This window comes from Dermacentor albipictus, chromosome 1 (genome assembly GCF_038994185.2).
Source record: "Dermacentor albipictus isolate Rhodes 1998 colony chromosome 1, USDA_Dalb.pri_finalv2, whole genome shotgun sequence".
Lineage (NCBI taxonomy): Eukaryota > Metazoa > Arthropoda > Arachnida > Ixodida > Ixodidae > Dermacentor > Dermacentor albipictus.
The window spans coordinates 273,427,042-273,451,326 of NC_091821.1; the positions used below are offsets into that span (position 1 = coordinate 273,427,042).

The 24,285-nt window shown below is 44.9% G+C and overlaps 1 protein-coding gene across 1 annotated transcript in view; it reads right to left on the minus strand.

Annotated features, from left to right (window-relative positions):
- Nucleotides 1-15,775: 15,775 nt before the first annotated feature.
- sli (slit guidance ligand) overlaps nucleotides 15,776-24,285 on the minus strand; it is a 379,301-nt gene continuing 370,791 nt past the window's right edge. The window contains exon 34 of the mRNA XM_065440604.1: nucleotides 15,776-24,194. Coding sequence (XP_065296676.1) covers nucleotides 23,971-24,194 — 224 coding nt within the window. The 3' untranslated portion in view covers nucleotides 15,776-23,970. The remainder of the gene's footprint in view (nucleotides 24,195-24,285) is intronic.

Sequence of the window (24,285 nt, forward strand, 5' to 3'; positions counted from 1 at the left end):
GCTTCTAACTCAAGAATAGCCCTTAGCAGTTCTGGTTTTCTGAGTTTGTCTGAGACATCCAGACCCAACTCTCTTGCAAGCTCCAACAATTTCGGTTTGCGCAACGACTTCAAATCCATGGCTGCTCTGAATGCTGCTTTCTCTACTGCCTACTATTGTCTTGCCGCAAACTAACCCGGCAGCAACGACAACCACAATTACCAGCTCTGTTTCTGACACTAACAAAAGCCTGGCAAAACTCAGAAGAAGAAAGTCCCGCACTCACCAAACCTCGCCGCCAAGAATTCAGCGCAGTCGTTCCGCTGCAGGCAACCAGTCATCACACAGGGCTCGTTGCACTGCTCCCGGATGGTCGTTGTGCTGCTCAGCATACAGTAAACCGCATATCTTCGCTGCTGGCCTCCGTTGTCGCGATCTCACCGCTGGCAACCAGCTGTTGGAACCTCAGTGCTGACACCCGTTATTGCAGTCGCACCGCTGGCACGAGTTGTTGCAAATGGGTCGCAAGCCTCAAGGGTAGCGTTGGCCTGGCGGCCTGGGGCACAACTGGAAGCATCCGAAGGTCCCGGCAAAGCATGAGTCGACTGCTAACAGAACAACTTGTTTATTCTAGCATTGTAAAAGAGCGGCAGGTCAGGTCAGGTCGACCGAAGTGGAGAGACGGGAGAGCACGTTACTCAACAGAAGAAATCGGAGCCTCTCTCTTGGCGTCCGGGGGCAGCTGCTTTTATACTCTTGGCGTCGCGGGCAAGAAGGAAGGTCACGGGATGAGACCACGTGACGGGGGGGGGGGGGCACGGACGAGCTGATAGACATGTTGAGACGAGTGTAGTGACGCATCAGCCGGGCCGGCGCCGGTCAGACCTCCTCGCTTCACACTTGTGGAGCTCCTCTCCCCGGCTGCCGCGCTTTGACAAGCGTGGTATTGGAATCCCACCGATGGCACCGGCTGTTGGAATCTCAGCGCTGCCACCAGCTGTTGGAACCTCAGTGCTGACACCCGTTATTGCAATCGGACCGCTGGCGCCCGTTGTCGCAAATGGGTCGCAAGCCCCAAGGGTAGCGTGGGCCTGGCGGCCTGGGGCACTACTGGAAGCATCCGAAGGTCCTGGCAAAGCATGAGTCGACTGATAACAGAACAACTTGTTTATTCTAGCATCGCAAAGAGCGGGCGGTCAGGTCGACCGAAGTGGAGAGACGGGAGAGCACGTTACTCAACAGAAGGAATCGGAGCCTCTCCCTTGGCGTCCGGGAGCAGCTGCTTTTATACTCTTGGCGTCGCGGGCAAGAAGGAAGGTCACGAGATGACACCACGTGACAGCGAGGCACGGACGGACTGAGAGACATGTAGAGACAAGGGGGTGACGCATCAGCCGGGCCGGCGCCGGTCAGACCTCCTCGCTTCACACTGGGGGAGCTCCTCTCCCCGGCTGTCGCGCTTTGACAAGCGTGGGCACACACACACACACACACACACGAAGACACGTGGCACTGAAACATGCCGGGACGCGCTCGGCGGGGATGCGTCGCGGCCGCTCCGAACGGGCCAAAATGTCCGCCGCTTTGAAAGAAGCCCCGGCGTCCGTTGAATCCGCGCCGGCTACACCGCGCGTCATAGGCGAAACGTAACAGTGGGCACACACACACACACGCACACACGAAGACACGTGGCACTGAAACACGCCTGGACGCGCTTGGCGGGGAGGCTTTGCGGCAGCTCCGAACGGGCCAAAATGTCCGCCGCTTTGAACGAAGCCTCGGCGTCCGTTGCATCCGCGCCGGCTATACCGCGCGTCGTAGGCGAAACGTAACACTACACTTCAACTGATTTTCCAGGATGAAACCAGTTTTGAGATATTATTTCAAAAAGTATAGGGCGAAATACATGGGCGTTCTAGCTACTTTTGTGCTTTAATGCAAGACGAACGTTTTGTTAAGAAAGTGGACAAACAGTAATTTCTTGCGACAAGTTTGATTGCGCATATCTCGAAACTGGTGTCATTGTGGAAAAATACCTTCAAGTGGATACGCCTCAGCACCTCACCTGCTACAATTCGTAAATTGAAATATGTGCCGTAATAAAAAAGGGGCTGACAGGTGGAATAGCACACTGTAGTATAAAGGTATTAGACAGGGATACGGTGCCTCAGAAAGGCTGGCCGTAAGGTAATTAAGAAGTTAATTAGTTAAATACTGTTATTTATTTGACTATGTAATTCGACTTTTCGTGCAAGTATTAGAGAGTTTTAGAATGGGGGCCCCAAAGAACTTTGCGGGTGTTTGCGTTGGAGCACGCAGGAATGAAGAGATTTAGAATAGGGATTTGCGTTTGCGGAGCGTCTTGCGCTGACAGCGCCACTACGGCGTCAAAGGAAAGCTATGAGAAATAATTAAATAAGAAATACCATTTTAATAGGAACAGTAATCTTGACTTGCGTGTATTCGCGTTTAATTACAGTTTAGAGGCTATTCTATAAGCAACAAACAATTAGTTGCGCTTAGTTTTGTGCAGCAAAACCAACTTTACGTGCCTTCACCAGCCAAGCTTAGCCGCGTTAGGCCTACGAGCCATAATATCCACAATCGAATTCGGAATAGGCGGCATCTAATAAATCAATCTTCATAACACACGCTAGTTAAGAGAAAGCAATAACCACAGTCACTTCCTCTAGCTTGCGAACTGCACGCGTTACCGCGAATCGAACCCAGTATTGTGCTAGGTTAGAGCCGTCGCTTCGATGGGTGCCGCCTTGTTTGCTGACGCAAAGCTTTTGGGGCCGCTATTTGGGCTACCGCTAAATCGGTGAAATGGCGTTCCCAACGCAAAACCCAAACGCAGCTGGCGTCTCATGCATGCGCAGTGGCTTCGGCGCTATTTCATTGGGGCCCCTATTCTAAAACTCTCTATTCGCATACCTGAACAATCTACGTCAAGGACTAGAATTATGTTATTCGCGACAGGCGATTTTTAAAAATTCCATAAAATTTAAATCTGATCTAAAACTAAATAAAACTTAAATATATAAGTGCTATACGGAGTCATCGTTTTTAAGTTTTCTGGAAATTTGATGCGAAAGCACCAAATGGCTCATTCAGCGAAAAAGCCGGCGTCTGTAGCAGCTAAACGGCTCCTAAATTCCCATTGGTTGCGATGCCACGTCACGTGCGCGCCTTACAAAGCAAAGCGGGCGAAAGGGAACAGCTGCTGCAGCGCTGACGCGCTCGGTGTTTCGTGAGGGGATCGCCGCGCGATGCCGCGTCACCCTCGCTTTCGGAAGCCTCTGTTGTCCGCGCAAGCTCCCGCCTGCGTCCTAACTTTCGCCTCGGTAATTGCTATAAACAAATTATAGTATAACAAGGCAGAATGGTATTCGAAAGGAAAAACGTTGGCAGTAGCAAGTTTCGAACCTACGGCACCGCGCTCGAAAGTACTCGAAACTTGCTAGGTTTCATCCTCGTCTGCTAGCGTGCAGTGTAGTCCATTCTTATCGATATAAAACTACCTAGGTTAGAGCAGACGTCGTCAAAATCAGTGACCTCACGGCAGCAACTTCAGGCCCGCGTCCCCACCCGTCTTTCGTTTTGGCATTGTTTCTGGCTTACGAAATCTCAAATGGCTGTATTATTACAGTTTAAGGGTAAATTTCTAATAACGCTCACGTGCATTTTCTTTTTGCTATCCCACAGGTGCACTTCCATTCCACCGCCATGCAAATGCAGCAGCAGCCGCGGCCAAGAATCGAACCTACGACCTTGTGCGCCACAGCAGAATGTGCTGAGCCAACGCGTCAGGCATCCACAGAAAGCCAACAACCATGTGCTTCAATTACGCGACGCTATTCTTTGGCTGCCACTGTGAGGGATAGACCCGCAGCCCCACCACGCGCTTGTGTTTTGTGCTGTTTCTAGAGCGTTCCTTCACTGAAATTTAACCCGTCAACCAACCGCTGCGCGCCGCTATACGGCTGTACGTGGGGATTTACCATGGAGATTTACAAGAATGCGAAGAAATTAGAAGGAAAAAATCTGTACGATAACACAAAAGGCAGTGTTTTGTTATTTGAGGCTCGAGCTGGTTGCGTGAGGACACAAACATACCGGAGCAAATATTCGGAACAGGACGAGGCATGTGTATGGTGCAGCGAAAATCCGGACACCATTCAGCCCATCCTAATGGAATGCGATGGGATTCACCAAGTGAGACTCGTAAGTAACGTACACCTTAGTCTTGAAGCACGTGGTCGTTTTAGTTAAGCTTCTAGCCGAGCGCAACCTAGCGTTTAGGGGCAGTGAGGAGATTTCTGGTTCACCGAGAAATGGCAATTATATGGGAGTGCTTGAGGCCATTGCCAAGTTTGATCCCTTTCTAGAGGAGCACATCAAACGCTACAAAGGAAAAGGTCACCCATCGTATCTGTAAAAAACCATTTGTAATGAATTTATTGACCATATGGCAAAGGCTGTCAAGGAACGTCTCGTTGACGAAGTTAAACGCGTAAAATACTTCTTTAATTGTTGATTCGACTCCAGACTTTACTCACATTGATGAGCTGTCAGTTGTTTTACGATACTATTTAAATGGGAAAGTGTACGAAGGCTTTCTTGGATATGTTCCAAATGAATCGCATACCAGCTTGTATCTTTTCGATACCGTGATGTCCCTCTTGACGACCAATGGCATATCAATTGATGATTGTATGTGCCAAGCTTATGATAATGCGAGTAATATGTCACGAAAATACAAAGAACTGCAAGCTAAAATAAAACACCTGAACGAATTGGCAGCCTACGCCCGTGTGCTGGTCATTCACTGAACTTAGTTGCCGCGTGTAGCGTTGACAGTTGCCTTGAGGCAGTTAAATTTTTCACTGTAATTCAGTGGCTCTATGTGTTCTTTGCTGCCTCACCTAAGCGATGGAGATATCTTTTGGACAGCATGGGCAGAACTGGCCAGCAGCTTATTTCGAAAAGCCTCTCTGAGACCAGGTAGTCAAGACACGCTGAATCATGGAAGGCCATTCTGAAAATTTTCAATGCAGCCTTGTGTTACCTTGGAGCTATATCAAAGAACGGGGAAGAAAACGGCGCCACTAGGAACGAAATGCACTCCCTCTTTAAGAAAATGACAAAACTAGAGACTACATTCATGGCGATTTTCTGGAGTGATATCTTGGAGCGCTTTCACAAAACGAGCGTAGCACTTCAGAAACCAGACCTAGACATTTCAACTGCTGTGGACCTGCTGAGCTCTCTAGAAGGCTTTGTTAATTCTTTGCGATCTCTCTTTGATACCCTCGAAAAGAGAGCACGCACGCTAAGTACCAATCAATGTTATCAGCATGAGGGCAAACGCATCGTTTTGAGTAAGCACCCGGACGGAAAAAGCGATAGTTCGCTACAAAGTACAAAAAAGTTTATCGTAGAGACCTACAATGTTGTACTTGACAGTCTAGGCTCTGCTTTGCGAGTGCGAAAGGCTGCCTACACTGAACTCTGCGAAAGGTTCGGATTCTTAAAATTGCTGACAGAAGTTGGGAGTGAGGCTTCTCTGGCACAGCAGGCTGAGAATTTGGTAAAAACCTACAAAAATTATTTGGAGCCAGCCTTCTCCGCTGAAATCGTTCAGTTTGCGAACTTTCTGCACAACTCCGTGTGCCAGGACACGAGTCCCCTGGGAATAATGAAGTTCCTGCACGAAAGAAAGCTTATTGATGTGTTTCCGAACCTTTCTATTATTTTGCGAATGTACTTAAGCATACCCGTGGCAAACTGTGAGACTGAACGATCGTTTTCCAAGTTGTCGCTGATAAAAAATCGCCTTCGCTCGAGCCTACTTGACGACAAGGTGAACTCGCTTGCTATCATGTCCATTCAAAGTGACCTCCTCCGCGATCTATCCTTCGAACATGCTACATCTGATTTCGCCAATGCGAAGGCTCGAAAGATGCCATTTTAAAAGAGCACTGTTTGCGCTATACATGAATAGTTCCAATAAGTTCGTTGTGTCGCCTCCCAGCCTCCACGTTGCCAATGAAACGCTGAGCAGTGTAATTCAAGATATGCAAATCTTCGCTGTTCATCTCTTGTTTGTTGTTCTTGTGATATTTAGCGTGCTTATAAAGAACCGTTTTTTTGTTGTTTTTGATAGTGCCACGTTTATTTGGTGTCGTCCTTGCTTGTCTTACCTTTAACGAAAATATTAATGTTTTGTAATTACAGTTGGTAATTTTCATCTGTATTCTAGTGCATTTTTATGGCGTTTGCGTTGCCTTAAGTATTGTATATATCTATTGCATATTTGTAGAGCAACGTGTATAACGATTACTGCAGTCTGATGCTTGAATTTTAATAAAGAATGTTTTGGATACAACCATGCGTCTTCTCACGGGATTAAACTTAGTGATGCAAACAGAGCCTAGCTTCAGAAGGATCGACATATGAGCTGTGTTGTCTTTTCTACGTTTTTGTTCGTCTTGAGTGCCCTAAACTTTTCCTTAAAGCCTAGCTTTTGCTGAAAACAGAATGCAGATTAATCACAAAGTGAACATATGTGTTCGTCTTTACAACAGTACGCGTTTCAAGGAAGTTTTGTTGTTTTCCTTACAATAATAACAATAATAATAATCCCATTGATCGCACTTCGTTCTTTTTCATTTGGTGGAATTAAAATTAAACATAGCATATTTCCAGTAGCGTAGCAGGCGACGGGGGGGGGGGGGGGGCGGCAGTATAGGGAAAGGGGGCCTGCATTAGGCCAGAGCCCCCATTTTTCTTACTCCGGCCCTGCACTTAAGACTGCTTACGTCCGCGAATGCGGAAACACTATATCGTTCGCAGACCTCGGAATGTCCAACGCGCACATTTTATACACTCATGACGTGGCGCCACCTTCTCCGCGCCGTCACGTGCGCCGCCCAATGACGCACGCACTAGTCAGCGAGATGGCTGCGACGTGACGTGTGCAATCAGGCACCGTCACTAGAGACACCTTTAGTAAGCGAAAGCATTGGAGCAACCATGGCTTTCTCGCTTCTAAGCTTCTTTATGTTCTGCAGGTCTTGCACTGCTCACGTGTCCATGTCCAGGCATTTCATAGAATATTTGCATGTTTTATTTGGCATTCATCATGGGAAGCCATGAGAAGGGACAACCTTTTTCTCCCGCTTGAAAAGGGAGGCCTAGGTCTTGTGCATTTGTTTGTGCGACAATTGGTCATGCGCTTATTTTACCTTAAAAATGTCCGTCATCCATTCCTTCTCGCAGTTAATCGAGCACGTCTTGCGTCACACCTCCCTTTTCTTTTTGTCACGACAAACGTTGCTCAAGAACTACCGTTATGGGGCTTCTTAAAGGAACTTGTCGACACTATTTCTTTCTTAAAAGCCAGGTTCAACCTTGAATATTTGTTTACCGTTAATCGCACGTCGCTAAATGCAGCACTTATAGATAACCTTTTCCCTGAACCGCTGTACCGAAAGCCGTATCTGTCTCTATTTGGTCAAGATGTTCTTTGCCGTGTCCGTAGAATGTGCATTGCGCCAGCAGCAAAAACGTTTTTCTTTAAGCTGCACACCTCCACACTGCCAGTTAAAACGTGGCTTCAGGAAAAAGGACTCTATGTACCCTGGAATACAAATTGTAGGCTTTGCAATCAACCCGAGACAATAGAACATTGCTTTATACTTTGTCGTGACGCATTTCTTTTTTGGGACATTTTACAAAGAACTATCAAAAAAGACTTTCCTCTCACATGTTATGGTATCCGGTTCCTTCCTTTCAAAAAGACAGCCAGTAATACACCATATGATTTGTTTATGTTATTAGGACTTTATTCATTATGGAGAAGTCGAATGATCGACAGACATGCCGAGCCACCTCGCTCGACAAGGTCTATCTTCCGTGAAGAGACTGCTCAAGTCCGGAGTGTGGTGCTTACATATGATCCCGTCCCTGAATGGATTTCACACCTGGACGCTTGTGTTTGTTTGCCAGAATTTTGAACTGTCATTGGACTGTATACTTTCTGTGAATTTGTTTCTCTTGTATGATCATATGAGATGTAACTGTAGTGGTTTGACAGTAACGATAATCCCATGCAATAAAGAAAAAAAAAAAAAAGAGCAACCATGGCTTCACAGGAGCGTGCTCGTCTCACACCCCGGAGGCCCTGGTTCGATTCACACCCAAACCTTAATGTACCAAATTTTATTTACCAAGTCACTGATTTACTTTGTTTACAGGAGCCTCCCTGAGAAATGTGACGTCAATCCGTGCATTTTGTGGCGTGTTTTTACTCTTTGGGGCGTCGGCTGTTTTTTGTCACGGTGCAGTTTCGCCAAGGTCACCGCCAACATAGACACCTAAGGTTCTCGCCTTAAAAGCTATCAGACCGCGAGGTGAAGGATTTGCACGACTTGAAGAAGTACAAAAACATCGTTGCTCTTACAGCCGACAAAGGCAACAACACTGTCGTCATGGAACGAGCTGACAGGAGAAGAAAGCAAAGGACCTTCTTAACGGAGAAGCATACACGAAGATCAAGATCCAACGTCGAAAATCCAAACCCATACGAACAAAATTTTCTCTGAAATTTTCAAGCAACACCCAGAATTCAGAACCCTTCACTTGAGGTTGATATGCAGAAACGGCTCTGCCCTAAGCTTCTAGTGCCTCCCAAAGATTTTCGAAACAGGAATTTATCTGCGGCCCATAGTAGATAGTGTCGACCTAATAACCATGTCCATTTCGTCTGCTGCTGAAGTTCTGATTGGCTGGGCTGGAGTACGCATCTGAAGGAGACAGGCGCCCCCAGCCAATCAGCATATCCGAAGCGACAGCTAAACATTCTGCCGCTTCGTTCAAAAATATATGTCTGCGATACCCATACTAATCGTAAACTCCACGAATGACGAGAAGCAAGTGAGTGTAAAGTTCTTAATATATACAACTCGCAGGGAGCAGTATGAAATGCACAACGACAAAGAGTCTGTTATTATTACCGCGGTTGTCATGGAAGGCTGTAGCTTACGCAATACTAGAACAGCTAGGAATTCCGCCAGGAATATCGGAGTGAAGTCTGGGAGCTGAACACAAAAAGTTCAACCCAATGACGATGAAAAAATGACAACTCCGGCCTTTTCCTCACACTGGGAGGCATCTGTTGTTATAATTACGTTTGTGTGGAGCTGATTCAAGTAATCCTGTAATAAGCTGTTAAAAGTATGCCAGGAAAGCTACTTTGCATTTTTAGGGTATATGTCATCTTAAACAATAACCAATGAATTTGAGATACTGCTTACCGCGATTGCATCATTTATATTTACATTTAACGGACTCGGTAACGATTGTGTTATAATCACCTGTGGCATACGTGTGAAATCTAGGCGATGAGATTCCAAAAAAATGGCTGTGGCTTAGCTAAGGTTAAGCCCAGGATGCGAAGCATACTAGCCTTTATTTTAGTTGTTGAACCACTGTTTAGCCTGGTGAAGTGCTGTTGCTTGGCTATATTTGGTTCGGCTAGACGAAGAAGCAACTCATGCGTTACTCTGCTTCGCCTTCAAGAGTGGAACGCGACAGCGTTCCCGTCGACCCGCCAAGGGGTGTCCCGCCAGACAACGGGCTACGGCGCAGCGACTACGCGCCCCGCATTGGACGCGGTGAGCGTCGAGCAACGCAGCGTTCGGCGCGGCAACCACTTTGAAGCATCGTTCTCGTGGCTCAGTGGTAGCGTCTCCGTCTCACACTCCAGAGACCCTGGTTCGATTCCCACCCAGCCCATCTTGCAAGAGTTGAGCCAAAGCCACCTAGAAAATCAGTCTCTGTAGCCCACCACAACCTTCGCTTCTCATTCCAACGAGCAGCTCTGTCTCCAGGAGGCATCTCACCTCGTGAGTGTCTAGCAGAGGCAAGCGCAGCTGCTTATATACCGCCGCGACGCCGCGAGCGACGGCGCGAGTTGGAGCCCCGTTTCTCCGCTGTCGTGTCGTCCATCGCTACTAGATACTTGGTGTCGTCACGGTGTCACGTGGTATTGAAGGCGACACCGCCGCGCCTGAGGAGCTGGGTTGAGCTCTCGTAATATGCTTCGCATAAAAATAGAGCACGTTGACTGATAGCGATCGACTGGGATCTTCTTAGTGGAGTTTCATAGAACCTTATGAATGTTTAAACGGTGAGTCATTTAGACCTCATTTCTATGGAAAGAAGTCGCGATTCCTTGTAGAGTACAGCGTTCGCTACAAACTTTGGTAGCACCAGGCATAAGTGAAGCGCTTCTCATTAGCAGAATTAGTGGACGCAGCTTATACGCAAGGGAGCCGGAGAATAACACAAAGCCAAACTCTAGGACTCGTACTCCAGTATAGGTCGCATATACATGCGGTAAATCATTATCAGTGTGTGTAGCGCATTTTCGTCGCCGTCGCTGCCGTGATATTCAGTATAAATAGGGTCCTTCATTTTCGATATATATATATATATATATATATATATATATATATATATACTTAAATTCGGTGGAGTAAAAATCGGCTGCTATTTCTAAAGAGGGAAACCGGAGAAAATCTGGGGGTTTTGTTGTCTGGCACGAAAACCAGGGAGAAATCGGGATTTTCGTTGCCCGGCAGTTCAAAGTTCGTGATTTTTCTGGTTAAGTTTTCAAAGCTATCAACACAAGCAATTGCCTTCTTCGGACATAAACATTCTACTTAAACAAGCGAAATCACTTTCACGAACATGTAATTGCGATGAGAACTGCTCGCAAATTATGCGACCAATTGGTCTCTACAAATCCTCGTTGCAAGGCAATAATTGTTACATTTTAAAGAAACCACATTTACAAAACAAATCGATGCGGATTCTTCTCCAACGCGGCTGTGTATGGCGTAGTTTCGCGCGGCCGCGCAGGCTCTATCTTGACAGCGATCTGCGATGTGTTCAGAGTCTAGGCGCACCAAGGGCTGAGAGCTTCGTGTGCGCTGTGTTCTAGCCGCTTAGTTCGCGTTGAAGCCAGGGGGAGCACGAAGGTCAATTCGCTCGCTGCTGCTGCCGCTCTTCACGCCAGCGTTTTGACAGCGAGTGTCGACGGTCATCGAGTGAGATGTGTTCATGCTTTCCTGCGCGCGCGCAATATCGTGCTTGTTAACTTAGTTAGTAAGCGAATGTTTACAAGTTTACACGGCCGATAAAGCTACTACCCTTATAGTTGTCCACTAATTTGTTCTCGCAATCGATGCTTCTTCGCCTTTCAGACGAAACGACAACAGTCTTACCCATTCAAAAGGGACGACCTTCGGGGAGAATTCGGGTTTACCCCATTCTCAAAAATATTGTTCGGGGTGCAACAATGCAACTATTGGAAGCATGCGATCCGCGTGCTGCGAGTGTGAGGGAAAGCATGCGAGGGTGAGCCGCGAAGGATGGAGGCTTTATGCGTGCAGTCTTCCCACGCGTCCAATGTTGAAGGTCACGTGAGCAAACACGCAACCATGTGCAGCCGGGCGGACGCTACGCATGGTTATACTCGCGCCATACCTTTTAGGTAATCTGCGGCGGGTGCAAAGAGTAATTAATGGCGCGCCGAGATGGCTAATGGCTTCCTGCGCTTTGTTCCCGCGCACCTAGTGTTGAAGGTCGCGTAACTTCCAAGTTTCCGAGACACGATGAAGCGAGGCAGCACAAAGCGCTTGCTCCTAAGGCTTTACTTGCTCCTCGCTACCGGTCCTCGTCATCACGCCAAGGGATACAGCCTGTTCGTGGTCATTGAGTTCTGTTCACGTGTGCCGTGTGCACGTGGCACCACGCTTGTTAAATTTATTAGTGAACTAATTTTACTGCAATTTATACGGCAACTAATGTTACGAATATTACTTCGTGCAGTTATATCTAATACTTCGCTATCACTTTCAATGCCTCGCTTTTCTTTTTCATTCACTTTCTCGGTTCATTGAAATAAATTTGATTCTTCTGCGAGGTACTTCCAGCTGTGCGCTTGATGATAGTTGTGCACTTGACGATAGCTCTGTATTCTCATGACATATTTTATTTATTGCGACATCACTTATGTATACAATCCAGGCGGATCGTGTCCATGTCCAAGGATTGGCTTCAGCGTCGTCTTCTTCCACAGCTGGCTTGTTGGCGCCCCTCGGCCTTCGCGCTTCGGCAGAGGCCAGAGCGGCGCTCGCAGACGGTCGTGATCGGTGGATAACGTTTCCAGTGTGCCAGGCAGCCGCTGGCGAAGTCAGATACGTCAGGCCGGCGACGCCAGGATAGTCGATGAACGTGGTCCGCAGCGGCGCGGCAATGAGCTGTTGCCGCAGCGCATGTGCACATGTGTGGGGTGGGCGAGCGCTTTTAAATGCGTTCTCTGCTAGCCCAACGAGGAAAACCGTCCATCTGTCCGTCCCTCCATCCGTGCGTCACGTAAACTGTCGCTTTCAAGATGGGGCCCGCAGCAACGAGCGAATTCACCTTCGTGTTACCTCTCGCTTCAATGCGAACTAAGCGGCGAGAACACAACGCTCACGAAGCTATCAACATTCGTCGCTCGATCTCTGTCCCCTTCGCAGGTGGCTGGCAAGATAGCACACGCGCGGCCGTGCCACACTTGGCCATACGCAGCCGCCGCCAGGGTAGAACCCTCCACCACCCGGAGCATTGCCCGCAAAGGAGACGGCGCGCTACCTCCCTGCTTTCCTCCCTTGCGCGACCGCGCCATACGCAGCCGCCGCTGGAGTACGGTTCATCAGTGTTGATAATGGTTAGACGCGAATGGGTAAGGATCTAAAGGGCGATAGCGGCTTATAACGATCCGAACGTCATCAGCGCACCTGGCGCCGCCACCTGCAGTATGTTAGCGCCGCCGTCCGCTGTAGTTCGTGTTGTCGCAGCACTGTCGTTTATGCTGGTCGGATCATGTTTCATAACATTAATAATGGACACCGAGCTGCGTGGAGATGAGCAAGTTGCACAGTGCTTATGGATATTTACACAACTCCCAGAGGAGTTCGTGCGTGAATTTTTTTGTTTCTTTTTGTGAAGGCCCAAACTCGGCGCACTCTCTTTAGTGTTACACCTCAATTGTATAGGCCAGCATGCTGCCAGCCTGCAAAGCAATAGCGCGCAATGCATTCTGGTCTAACGGCTCCGGCGTGAGATAGCTAGGACATGCGCCAAGCGCCGCCGGTCACGTTAACTGCACCGGACGCTAGACTGCGTCCGCTTTTCGCTGGTGTAGCATAACTGCGCCGCGCGTAGCGCGTTACGTAGTACTGTATCCGTGCTTTAAGGCACTGCTACAAATTCGCGGCCCAGGTTATCGAATTCACCCAATCCGAGAAACTTAATTGTGCACTAACGCACAACAGAAAAACTTCACCGAGGCATCGATCCCTTGCCCCTCCACCCTTCTTGCCAGTTTCTCTATAAATGCAATGGCGATCAAAATGATGCAAGCAAAGTTTTATGGAAGAGTTTTATAACTTAAAGAGCTAAATGCTACACTTCATTGATCATACCAAACCACAAAGACATTTACTTCAGGACTTTAGCTGTAATTGTGCTATTATGTTTATTATATCAATTTTGTTGTTTCAAGGCACTGCTCATCTGTGTGACTTCCATTTGAAATCAATTGCAATATTCCCAGTTAAGTCTTATTAAACCCAGCGGGCATTTAGGGTCCCATTATACACCAGTTGCTAACTATAGATCCAGAAAACTGAAATTCTGGGCCTTTATGTGACAATGTAATGCCTTTGGGCCTTTCAGGTGAAATAAATGAAATGAAATACCACACCCTCATAATGAGCCACACAATAGTGGGGACTTTATGGACTCATAATGAGACACACCATAGAGGGTTCTTTAACATGCATCTAATACACAGTACATGGCCATTTTTGCATTTCGTCAAAATCAAAATGCAGCCATTGCTGCAGCGATTTCATCCCACAGCCTCGTGCTTAGTAGCGCAATGCCAAAGTCACTAAGCAACCACAGCGGGTTGTATTGTAGATTCCAGCGGGTGTCCCCGGAAATCCCTGACCAAGTAATTGAGCAATATGACTCCTCAGATATATGCCAATGGGACACACAAACAGGGCCAATTAGAACTGCCTATGCCAATTAAACATGCAGCAAGGCCCAATTGGAACTGTCTCAACACAAACTGGACCCGTAATGATGTCCCATTGGAATATGTAATGCTAACTGGACCTACAAAAATGTCCAATTGGAATGCTTAATTCCAACTGCTAGTAACGATGTTCAGCTAGAACTATCTTAACATTAATTGGACCCACATTAGTGTCTTAGTGAGACACAACAGGACCCAATTGTGTCTCACTAAAAAACATGATTACACCGAAAAGTATTTTTTTTACTGGGAGGTCTCTAACCCAGTCATGCCACCATCAGGGAACGCAGCAATGCCGTTTGGCCATGGTTCCTGTGGTCTACAAACTTTTGCTCCCAACAGGACATGATAAGAACGCAATACTCAATGGAGTGTTCAGTGCACCGATGTGACCTGTGACGTTAGTCACTGCGTGGCGCATGCCAACCATTAGACTATATTGACGTAGTAGTTCTGCGGAAACCTGCAAGGTAGAGGGAAGTAATTAACAAAGGGAAAATCGGACATCCACCCGTGTGGGTGGATGGCCTAAAGCCACGCAGCTCGGTGTCCAGGATGGGTGGATGTCCAATTTTCCCTTCATTAGACTATATTTCACACTAACTGTAACTGCACTGCAGTTACAGTCACTAAGTCACTACACTGCACTGCACTGCAGCTTTACTTCACCAGCCACACATTACAATATTTAAAGACATTACAATATTTAAAGGAATTTCTACAGCTCACACATGCAAGCTAGTTATCCATTTTTCACATTCATAAGCTACAGCATATGAACTGTGCATAAAGCCGTGTACTCACCAACAGACACATTTCTTGAGCGAAGGATGAGATGCGACAGTGGCTGCGACAAGCTGACGAGATTGTATGGCCGACTACTCTAGTGCTTGCAAGGCCACACCCTGGCTGTGTTAGATGACTGTGCAGGTTCACTACACCAGTAGACAAACAAGATATTGCACCATACCCTGCTTCTTGGTTTGTTTGCCTTGTAGTCTGCCCTTAGGGAATTTGGGACGACAGTTGAAGGCCTCTTCCCATTGCCATTACCGCTTTGTAGTAGTCAATAACACATTCATGGTGCAAGCAGAGAAACATGCAAAGATCTCCCCCCCATCCTGTTGAAAGGAACGAAGTTTGCACTTGCATGGCCATGTATGTGAAAACATGCTATGTATGTCAGAACATCACAGAAATCTCAATGAGACTTCTAGCAGAGCATTTGTGTGGCTCACGAACAGTTCCAAATTGCATCCTGTGCTCGCATGCAGGTCTATTTTTCACTATGGTGGCAGGAATACGATGCTGCCTTGCATATGCACAGGGTTATTGGAGTTATGGAAAAAGCCAATAAACAGGGCATATGATAGCTACATCGATGCAGCAAACTTTTAAACTGTGCAAAGACTGGACATCAACTGAAACATAGATGCACGCACAATCAAGCACAGAACTTGTGTCTCTGTGTGTCTATGTGTCTATGTTTCTGTTCATGTCCCGTCTTCTTTGTACAGTTTAAAATTTTGCTGAATAGCTACATCATCTGATTCAATAAATGCTTTTAGTTGAATATCTGTAGTGACAAATTTTTCACTTGCGAGCGTAAAAAGGACCACCATACAAAGAGAGGGATTGGTTGTGTAACTTCATGTTTTACTCCCATAGGAAAAAGGAAAAAAAAAAAACCGACTACCACAGAGTCGATAGGAAACAAGCTCTGCAAACAAAGAAATATTCACTGTACAAAACCAGGAGCTCAATTTCTGTAGATCATTGACGATATAAATGCTTTTGCCACAAATTTGACCTCCAATCCAAGAGCAACTATAAGGGTCATTAATACAGTTTGCACTATTGTCAAAAAATTTTGATACTAGAGGCCCATGACAGGCAGCACCATGAATGTACATCAATTAAATTGCTGTTGGCTAGCAATGCATACTGTACCACCACAGGAGCACAGGTGTAGCGTTAAAAGGAAGAGGTGGCATAAAAGGACATATGCCCTTCAGCAGGCATATCCTCTTCAGCCACCAATTATTTCTGTTAATGGAAAATTTATTTCACCACATTTCTGGCATCTTAACAATTATGAAAAGCATATAGCTGCAGGACAGATTAAGAACTTTTGATTCTTTAGTAAGTCTTGTCAAGTTTACGGAATGTGGTCTCCATGCAAGATCTCTCTACAGGAACATGAGGTATGTTAACGTCAACGACTTTATGTCTAGCATACTTGGGAAGAAGCCATCCAGTCACGAGATATATTCCTGATATAAAACATTGTTAAAAATAAGGAAAGAAGTGAACCTGCTACATGATCGTCAACATACTGATGCCGAGAGCAAACAGCCATCCTTACATCTCATTTCGCTAAAACACTTTACAAATATAATTTAAACTAGCAGCACAAGTCCAATGACAAGTTTTTGAATGTGTATGTGACACATTTTAAATATAGTTATTTTCATCAGTGCTTTTTTTGCTTTTGATCTTGGAGTGCACAGTGGGTGAAGAAGATGCATAAAAAAAAGACACACAGAAAGAGTAAAGTTTAGCGATAGCTTCTATGATTGCATGATCCCTATGGAAGAGAATTGGGTGCACCGCTATGGTCCACAGTCAAGAAAGGGGCTGCCAGATGGAATAGCACACTGTGGTATAAAGGTTATAAACAGGGACAAGGTGCCTCAGAAAGGCTGGCCAATATTTCGATAGGAGGACCTATCTTCATTAAAGGCAGCATTGTCATCTTCAGCATGTTAGTTTTAAAGGGTTAGTAGAGTGACGTCACGTGTGGTTGTTGTTGGTGGCAGCTGGTTTTAAAGGGAGAGACTTAAAAGAGAATGAGCGTTGTCGTCTGGCGTCTGTAAGCGTGGTTCCTAAGACGAGGGGACAAGAGCGGGAGAGTGGGAAGGTGGGGATAAAATAAAAGAAAGAAAAGGAGAAAAAAGAAAGAAAGGCAAAGACACCAACAGGGAAAAAAAGAACACGAAAAGAAAAAGAAGGGCATGGGAGGGCGTTGGGGAAGGGAGAGGTTAGGGAGCATTCAGGGATGTCGCTGGCGGCATGTTTTTGTGGCTTTAGAAGAGCTGGTCGGGCGGTCAGTGCATGAGTAACAAAAAATACCCCAAAAAACATCAGTTGAAAGAATGACTTCAGTAGCGTAGCAGCAATGCATTGGGTAAATTTGAAAGAGTTAAGATGGCGACAAGGAGTCTGGGGTGCAATGCATGGGGTAACTGGAAGGCAGGGGCATGGTCTTTCAAAGGACGTTAGCCCCAGTAGCTCAACATAGGTGTCGTTATGGCGGTATACAGAAATGGCGATACCCTGTGTGGCTGAGGCACCAAAAAAGGTATGCTGGCGTCTGCGACTTTAGAATGCATTGGTGAGGGTGTTTTGAAAAACTATATATAATAAAGACAGACAAAAAAAGGGAGGGAAACCCAAACCGGAACAGCAAATAGGAGGGTGACGTGAGTAGAAGCGGGCAGGGGCAGGTGTACATGGGAAAAGAGGTCATATAGTAGTTGATACAAATGTAAAAACATGAAAGTATACATTAAATCGAGTAGTAGGCAGAAAAATAATGGAAATAGAGGTATAGGTGAGGTTAAGAATTAAGTTTAGCTGCTGGCACAATGTGTTTAGTGCCTAGGTTGATGATATGAGAATTTCAGATTTAAGTTACCGCATTTAAAGATTCTAAGTTGCCACGTCCCAAATTAATTCCTGTCGGGTGTAGACATTTAAACTTGTGTATGAGGTATGATTCCGTATATTTCCTCTCACGAGGTGAGCGGAAATTTGTTTGTAGTATATAGAGCCTTGCATTGTCAAATGTATGACCATGTACATTGAAGTGGCTGGCTGCTGCTTTAGGTAAGTTGTGTTTTGTACCTGCGCCGTGACCATTGAGTCTTGTATGAATTTGTTGTCCAGTCTCACCTATGTAGTGTTTGCTACAAGCAGCACATTCTAGTCAGTGGACTACGTTGCTTGATGTGCAGGTGAAACTCGAATTTACCTTGTCTAATTCGGCACTGTACCTTCTACTCTAGTAGTGGATCAAATATGTTTGCATGTAAAGCACCTGGGGTGGCCACAGGGACCGGTTCCCAACTTCATCTTTGTCCTAAGTTTGGCATGCACAAGAATACCCTTAAAATTAGTGCTGCATCTGTAGGCTACTCTGGGAGGGTCGGGAAAAATCTTATTAAGTTTGTGGTTGCTGGTGAGAATTGGGTAGTATTTACTGAGGATGTTATTCATGTTTGGGAGTGCGTTTGAGAATTTAGTAGTAAGAAGCGGCGTTGTTCTTATGATCCTAGCGCGGGGCTTGAAGACCTCGGCTCGATTAAGTTTGGTTGCATCGGTGTAGGCTTTTTGAAGGGCACTGTTTGGGCGGTTCCTGTTTGATGGGGTTTCTTTAAGGTGATCAAGTCTATCTGTGTAGCCTTGGTTTTCAATGCAAATGCGACGTAGTCGTGAGGCTTGGCCTTTAAAGATGCCTTGTTTGCAATGTCTGGAATGGCGGTTCGTATATTCTAGGTAGTGTTACTTGTCAAAAGGTTTCCTATACAATGTTGTCTTTAGTGCCCCATTGTCAATGTATATTGTTGTGTCCAGAAAGTTTATGTGCTCCGTTGAAGATTCTGATGCGAATTTTATTGTTCGGTGAAAATAATTTAGAAATGCTACATATTTATCTAGATTATCTTGACCATGTCCCCATATTATGAATATGTCGTTTATGCATGGTGGGTATGTGTGGGGCTTGTCAGTGCAGCGCGATAGGAAATCTATCAATTTCCTATAGATTTCCTATTCCCTGTTTACAACCTTTATACCTATGGTCCACAGAGTAAATCAGAAAGCACCAATGCCAAAAACAAAAGAGGCCAGAATAGGTGCATCATGGGGAAAGGTCATGATGTAAAGTTTTGCGACTGCCGATGTGTTACCCTGAAAGATTATGGTTGCATGGAAGTGCCTAAAGGCTGTGGGAAAATACTACAGTAATGTTAAAGAAAAATATTAAAGTCCTATAAGACAAAGCATGAAGAGAAGTTCATTGAGGTTTTCTGTCCAACAAAACAATGGTTCAATCTGTGCAAAAGAGGTGGCACATGGTATCTCTTTGTGCTTAAGATATGTGCCTCATTTCGAGGTTTCTCTGAATCATAGACTTAGTGACTTTTCCTTGCATAGAGACACCAATATGTAGAAATCAACGGCAGGATGGTGACAAACTTCTTTTTTCAAGTGAAAAAGACAACTCCCCAACACTCATGTCTACAAGAATGGCCAATCAAGTTACCACCAGCAAAGGCCTGGTCCTGGGCGGAAAAAGTATAAGGGTAGTAGGTGCGACGATAATTGCTTAATTTGTGTTTGTTCAAGGCAATAGTACAAATGTTGTTATTGACCCTTCTACAGTCTTTTATATACACACTCATTTTCAAGAAAGGGAATAAACTAATTAGTGTACACAATGTCCATGTAATGTTTGTAGACACTGTCAGTTAGCGGCATATACATATATATATATATAATCTTTGAATGAGGCATTTATATACAGAGAAATGAATACTATATAGTGTGCCATACAACTATAAGACCACATATGAAACTCTATGCTAAATAAAAGTAGCTGTGATGGTTCGAAACATGCCAAAATTACTGACTGGTGAGGCAGTGGCATTACCTTACATAAGCACAACTCTACGCATCATACTTCTTCTGTCATAAGTCGTGACGTTTTACACTAAACAACCATGACAAATGAAGCTGCTTCCACACACTCAATGTTGTTCATGTCCTAAACTGGCAAACTGAGGCTCCATATTTAACACCCATCACATGCGAGCTACTTTTGTGCATCCTGCTCTGTTGCGGCTGCCAAGAACCTAAAAGATTTAATATCACTTGGAGGTGTTTACCAATATTCAATTCAATGTTAACAGCCTTTTCAGGAGAATGTGTTGAATGCCTAAAATTTCACAGTATGGTACAATACTCGTCTACATATGCAACAAGTAGTTACACTTCAAGTAAAAGGTTCCTGCACTTGTTTATCGGAGTAGAAGTATAACAAAACAAGCCACCAAGTGGATTTTCCAACTTAATAGCATCAATACTGTCTTAGTGCCATCTTCATTGCCGCATAAGTAAAGGTGCTGGTGAATACGAAGAGTGAGAGCCATGGAAAACCAGCTGACATTCTTGGGTGATGCACATAATGCTGCACATTGCACTCAGCAATGCATCAATGTGATTGATACTTCTGCATTGAATATTTTTTACAATGTTAGAAAGATCACCATCTCACAAAATGCTATGCATCACCTGATTTCTATACAGCTAACGAGGCCCTAAAATAACTGTGAACAGTGATGGCAGTTTCTTTTATGACCAGCCTGACTGAAGCGCGATCAAGGCCGAAATGGGGATGCAGGTGCAAAACGAAAAAACAGCATTGGGACCTTTACAAAACCCGTCAAAATGTCACTACCACGCTAACCCGACAGTGCTTAGATGAATGGGGAAATGTGAGCTCTTGGTCTGTTCAGATACTGCAGCACCACCAATGCTTTCAATAGCAATGAAATGTGTTGAACCTGCTTGCTGGTATGAAAATTAAGCAGCATCTGCTACCGCGTCATCTCTGTGAAGCCGATGTTTTGTGAGAACTGCAGACAAGTACTTCACATTCTAATGTGACAGCCGACCCTTTTAACATTCTTAGCCCAGCTTCAAACTGGTGTCAACCTATCCTGGAAAGGAATGGCAACATGCACATGCTGCAGATGAGACTGAGAGACATGGTCACATCAGTTCATAGTAGTACCTTGATCACTTGAAAGCATAATTAAGCAGGTTTCGAAATAGCATTGTGAAAAGTATTAGCTTACACTGGTAGTAAAGGTCTGCTGATGGAAATATATATGCCATCAGTTTTCCATGGCCTACTAGGGAACTCTTGTAGAGGTGTACAGTGACAGATGTGGTACAGTATGATAGAAAGGCGTCAGTTCTGTCACAGCCATCAAGAACAATGATTTAAAACAAAGTAGTGCTTCGGACGGTGTTTTCACAATAAGAAATAGCTGCACAATCCTGAAGAGTGGTAATACATGGTACCACTAGCAACTCATCAAAAAAACACTTTTAAACAACCACTTCGTGAAGCAATGTTGTGTCTGTTTTCAGGCTATGCACGAGACACTCTTAATGGACACTAAATAAAACAACAGTTTGGGTGGATGGGTAGGTCACACTTTTGAAACAGTAAGTGACTGACATTTAATCAGAGCAAAGGTGTGTACTGCACAAGGCAACAACATAAAATTGAATTTCCACTTTGGCTCGCCACTATGCATAAGTGTTGATCTATATATTTGTAATTAATGTATAAAAGAAGGGTCAGTATTCATTTTCATCACCAATAAGCCAACCATTTCCATTGAATGAGATTGCAAATAGTGCCAGGTGCATAATCTACTAGTCTAACTGTCTAACCTGATTTAATGTGTTCTCTTAAGGCACTTAAACCAACACTAAATGAATTTTGAACTAGTCAAGCATTCTCTGAAATCTATACTTGCATTTATTTGTTCCAAAAAAAAAAAGGTTTAATACTAGTAGCAGAAAAAAAATGAAGGCCAAGGTTTCTGAATTTTGCATTCAAACTGCAGTGGCAGTATGTCGGTGCAACGTCATGGATTTCAATATATATATATATATATGATTTTTTTGTGTTTAGACTACTTGCAAACAAAAAAGTCTTGTAAGCATTCGGTTCCTTTAAAAGGCAATGTCATCTTTGTTTATTGATAAACAATCAGCTAGCCCGACACAGATGCTGTCGAAACCCTTGATTTCATGCTGAGCTACCAAGAGGACTTCAATATAGTGTTGCTACCCAGCTTTCAGTCTTGTGCATTTTCTGGCTTCCCAGACATTTGTTCATGATAAGACTAACCTTTTTGATATTACAGAAGTGTAATTTATGCCAATCCAAATTAGCTTCCGTCTTCAGTACCTTTCAGGTAGCTGCCGTGTACAGTTTGCTGAATACAAGCAATGCTCATTTTTCTTTGGCACTGGCTCTATGCCACTCATTTTGAAGCGGTCTTGATACCTACAAAACAGACTGGTGCCACATTGAGATAGCTCAAGTTTTGATGTTTTCAATTTCACCCTTTGGCAGTGAGTTGTTCAAGCAGGAAGTTCAAAACTGCAACACTACAGCTGCTGTAGATTTTAACTAATATTCAAGGCCACCACATACAGACACAATGCACCATTAAAGACTACAGATTCACATCGAATGTATAATACTTACAATTAGCACTACCAAATCAATGAATTCATTGTAACAACATTGGTAAAGCAACATTGGCTTCACAGAGTTGAGACAACTCTTTCTCACATTACATAAAAAGCTCAACCCGTCAAAGCACAAGCTGTGCCAAATATGGTAGTAACTTGAGATTCTATACACTCTTGTGATGATAAGATAGTTTAAAGCTTTCCATGAAAAGAGCAGCTAACAAGTAGTACATCAGCTGCGTGAGTAATTTTGGCTTTCAAAACACGAACCTTAGAGATATAAATAACACATAAAGCTAATCACAACACCTAATATAAGGAAAGAGGAAAACAAAAGTACGCTGGATGGAAAGAATGAGCGCATGACAATAACAACAACAACAAAAAGGAAATAAACTACAAACTACAGGCTGCCAAACATTGAAAATAATTGTGCCGGTTCAGATTCCGTATCGACTGCCACTTTGGTCCCCAGAGCAGTGAGCAATTCATGGATGTCCTTGTGCCATTACATCTACAGATAATATGAAATGGGGACAGAACCTGCTTAACTTCCCAAAAACCAGACAAAGGACCCAACAGACGGATTCTCACTTCTTGGTTGTCCTTCTCCCATGTCCTGCTATGAGCAAAATGTTAATTTTTTAGATGGCCACTACTAAATATAGCTCAGGAAATGCCTGGAACACGTAACAGGAATGGTGCTTCAGGGAATTTATGATCACAATATTGGGGGAAGTTTCTGAAAGGGCTAGAATACTCAAAACACATATCTCAGATAAGTGTAGGTGCCCTAAGAGAACTCCACTAGGCATACATACTTTGTTATTTTTTGACATCACTGCAGAACCAACTTCCTTTATAAACTCCACAGAAATGTTGAACCAATCAGATTGATGTTCTGAAGTACAGGTACAAGTTCTGACCAATGTAATTAGATAGAGAAACTTAGAGCAGGATAAAGAATATCAGCGTGACCACTAAAAAGCCTACCAAATGCAATCTTTTTGTGACTGCTACAGATTGTACCACAGTTACTGTGCTTGAAATAGGTGTCATTAAATATGGGATGCTGCTCTGGAGGTTTTGCTGCTGTCAGATATTCTACCATGTTTTCTTCTCGCAGCCAATTAGAAAGGGCATGATCCACGTTAGAGCCAATTAGAGGAGCAAAGTGGCAGAATTACACAACGGCGAAGCATCTAGACTTGCACCGAGGCAAACCAAATGCAGAATGACCCTTCTACATGCTCCACTAAAATGACGCAAGAACCATTGGTTGGCAACACTGATCCTGGGAATAGCTGTCCAATTCAAACTTTTGAGGCAGAAGCACGTCCAGCCCATTTGAATCAGCGCTGTGCACACTGATAGGAACAAAAATGGCGGGTTGTGTAGCTGCTCGCGCGGTGTACCGGCTTGGCGTACACAATAATGAGCGGAGACCAACGGCAGCAGCCCTATGCAACGCAAGCACGTCTGTCGAGCCCTCAGCACTTGCGCGAGCAGCCACACTTGCGCACCACTTCCACATGCTTCGTGTACGTTCTGCCCAATGGGCACACCATCTTGACGCTGCGCCGCTTGGTCTTGTGAGCACGGCAGCAGTGGTCACCACATGAGCCGATGCACTCGGCCATCTTGACCTTCTTCTGTGACCGGCAACCGTCTTCTTCAATGTGGTCACGATACTGCTCCTTCTGGCATGTTGGAGCTGCAATATAAAGTAAGAGCATGTATTATTTTTACACTTCAGTGGTTTATGTCTATATGAACAATAAAAAGTTATGGTATGAGCAGTGTAC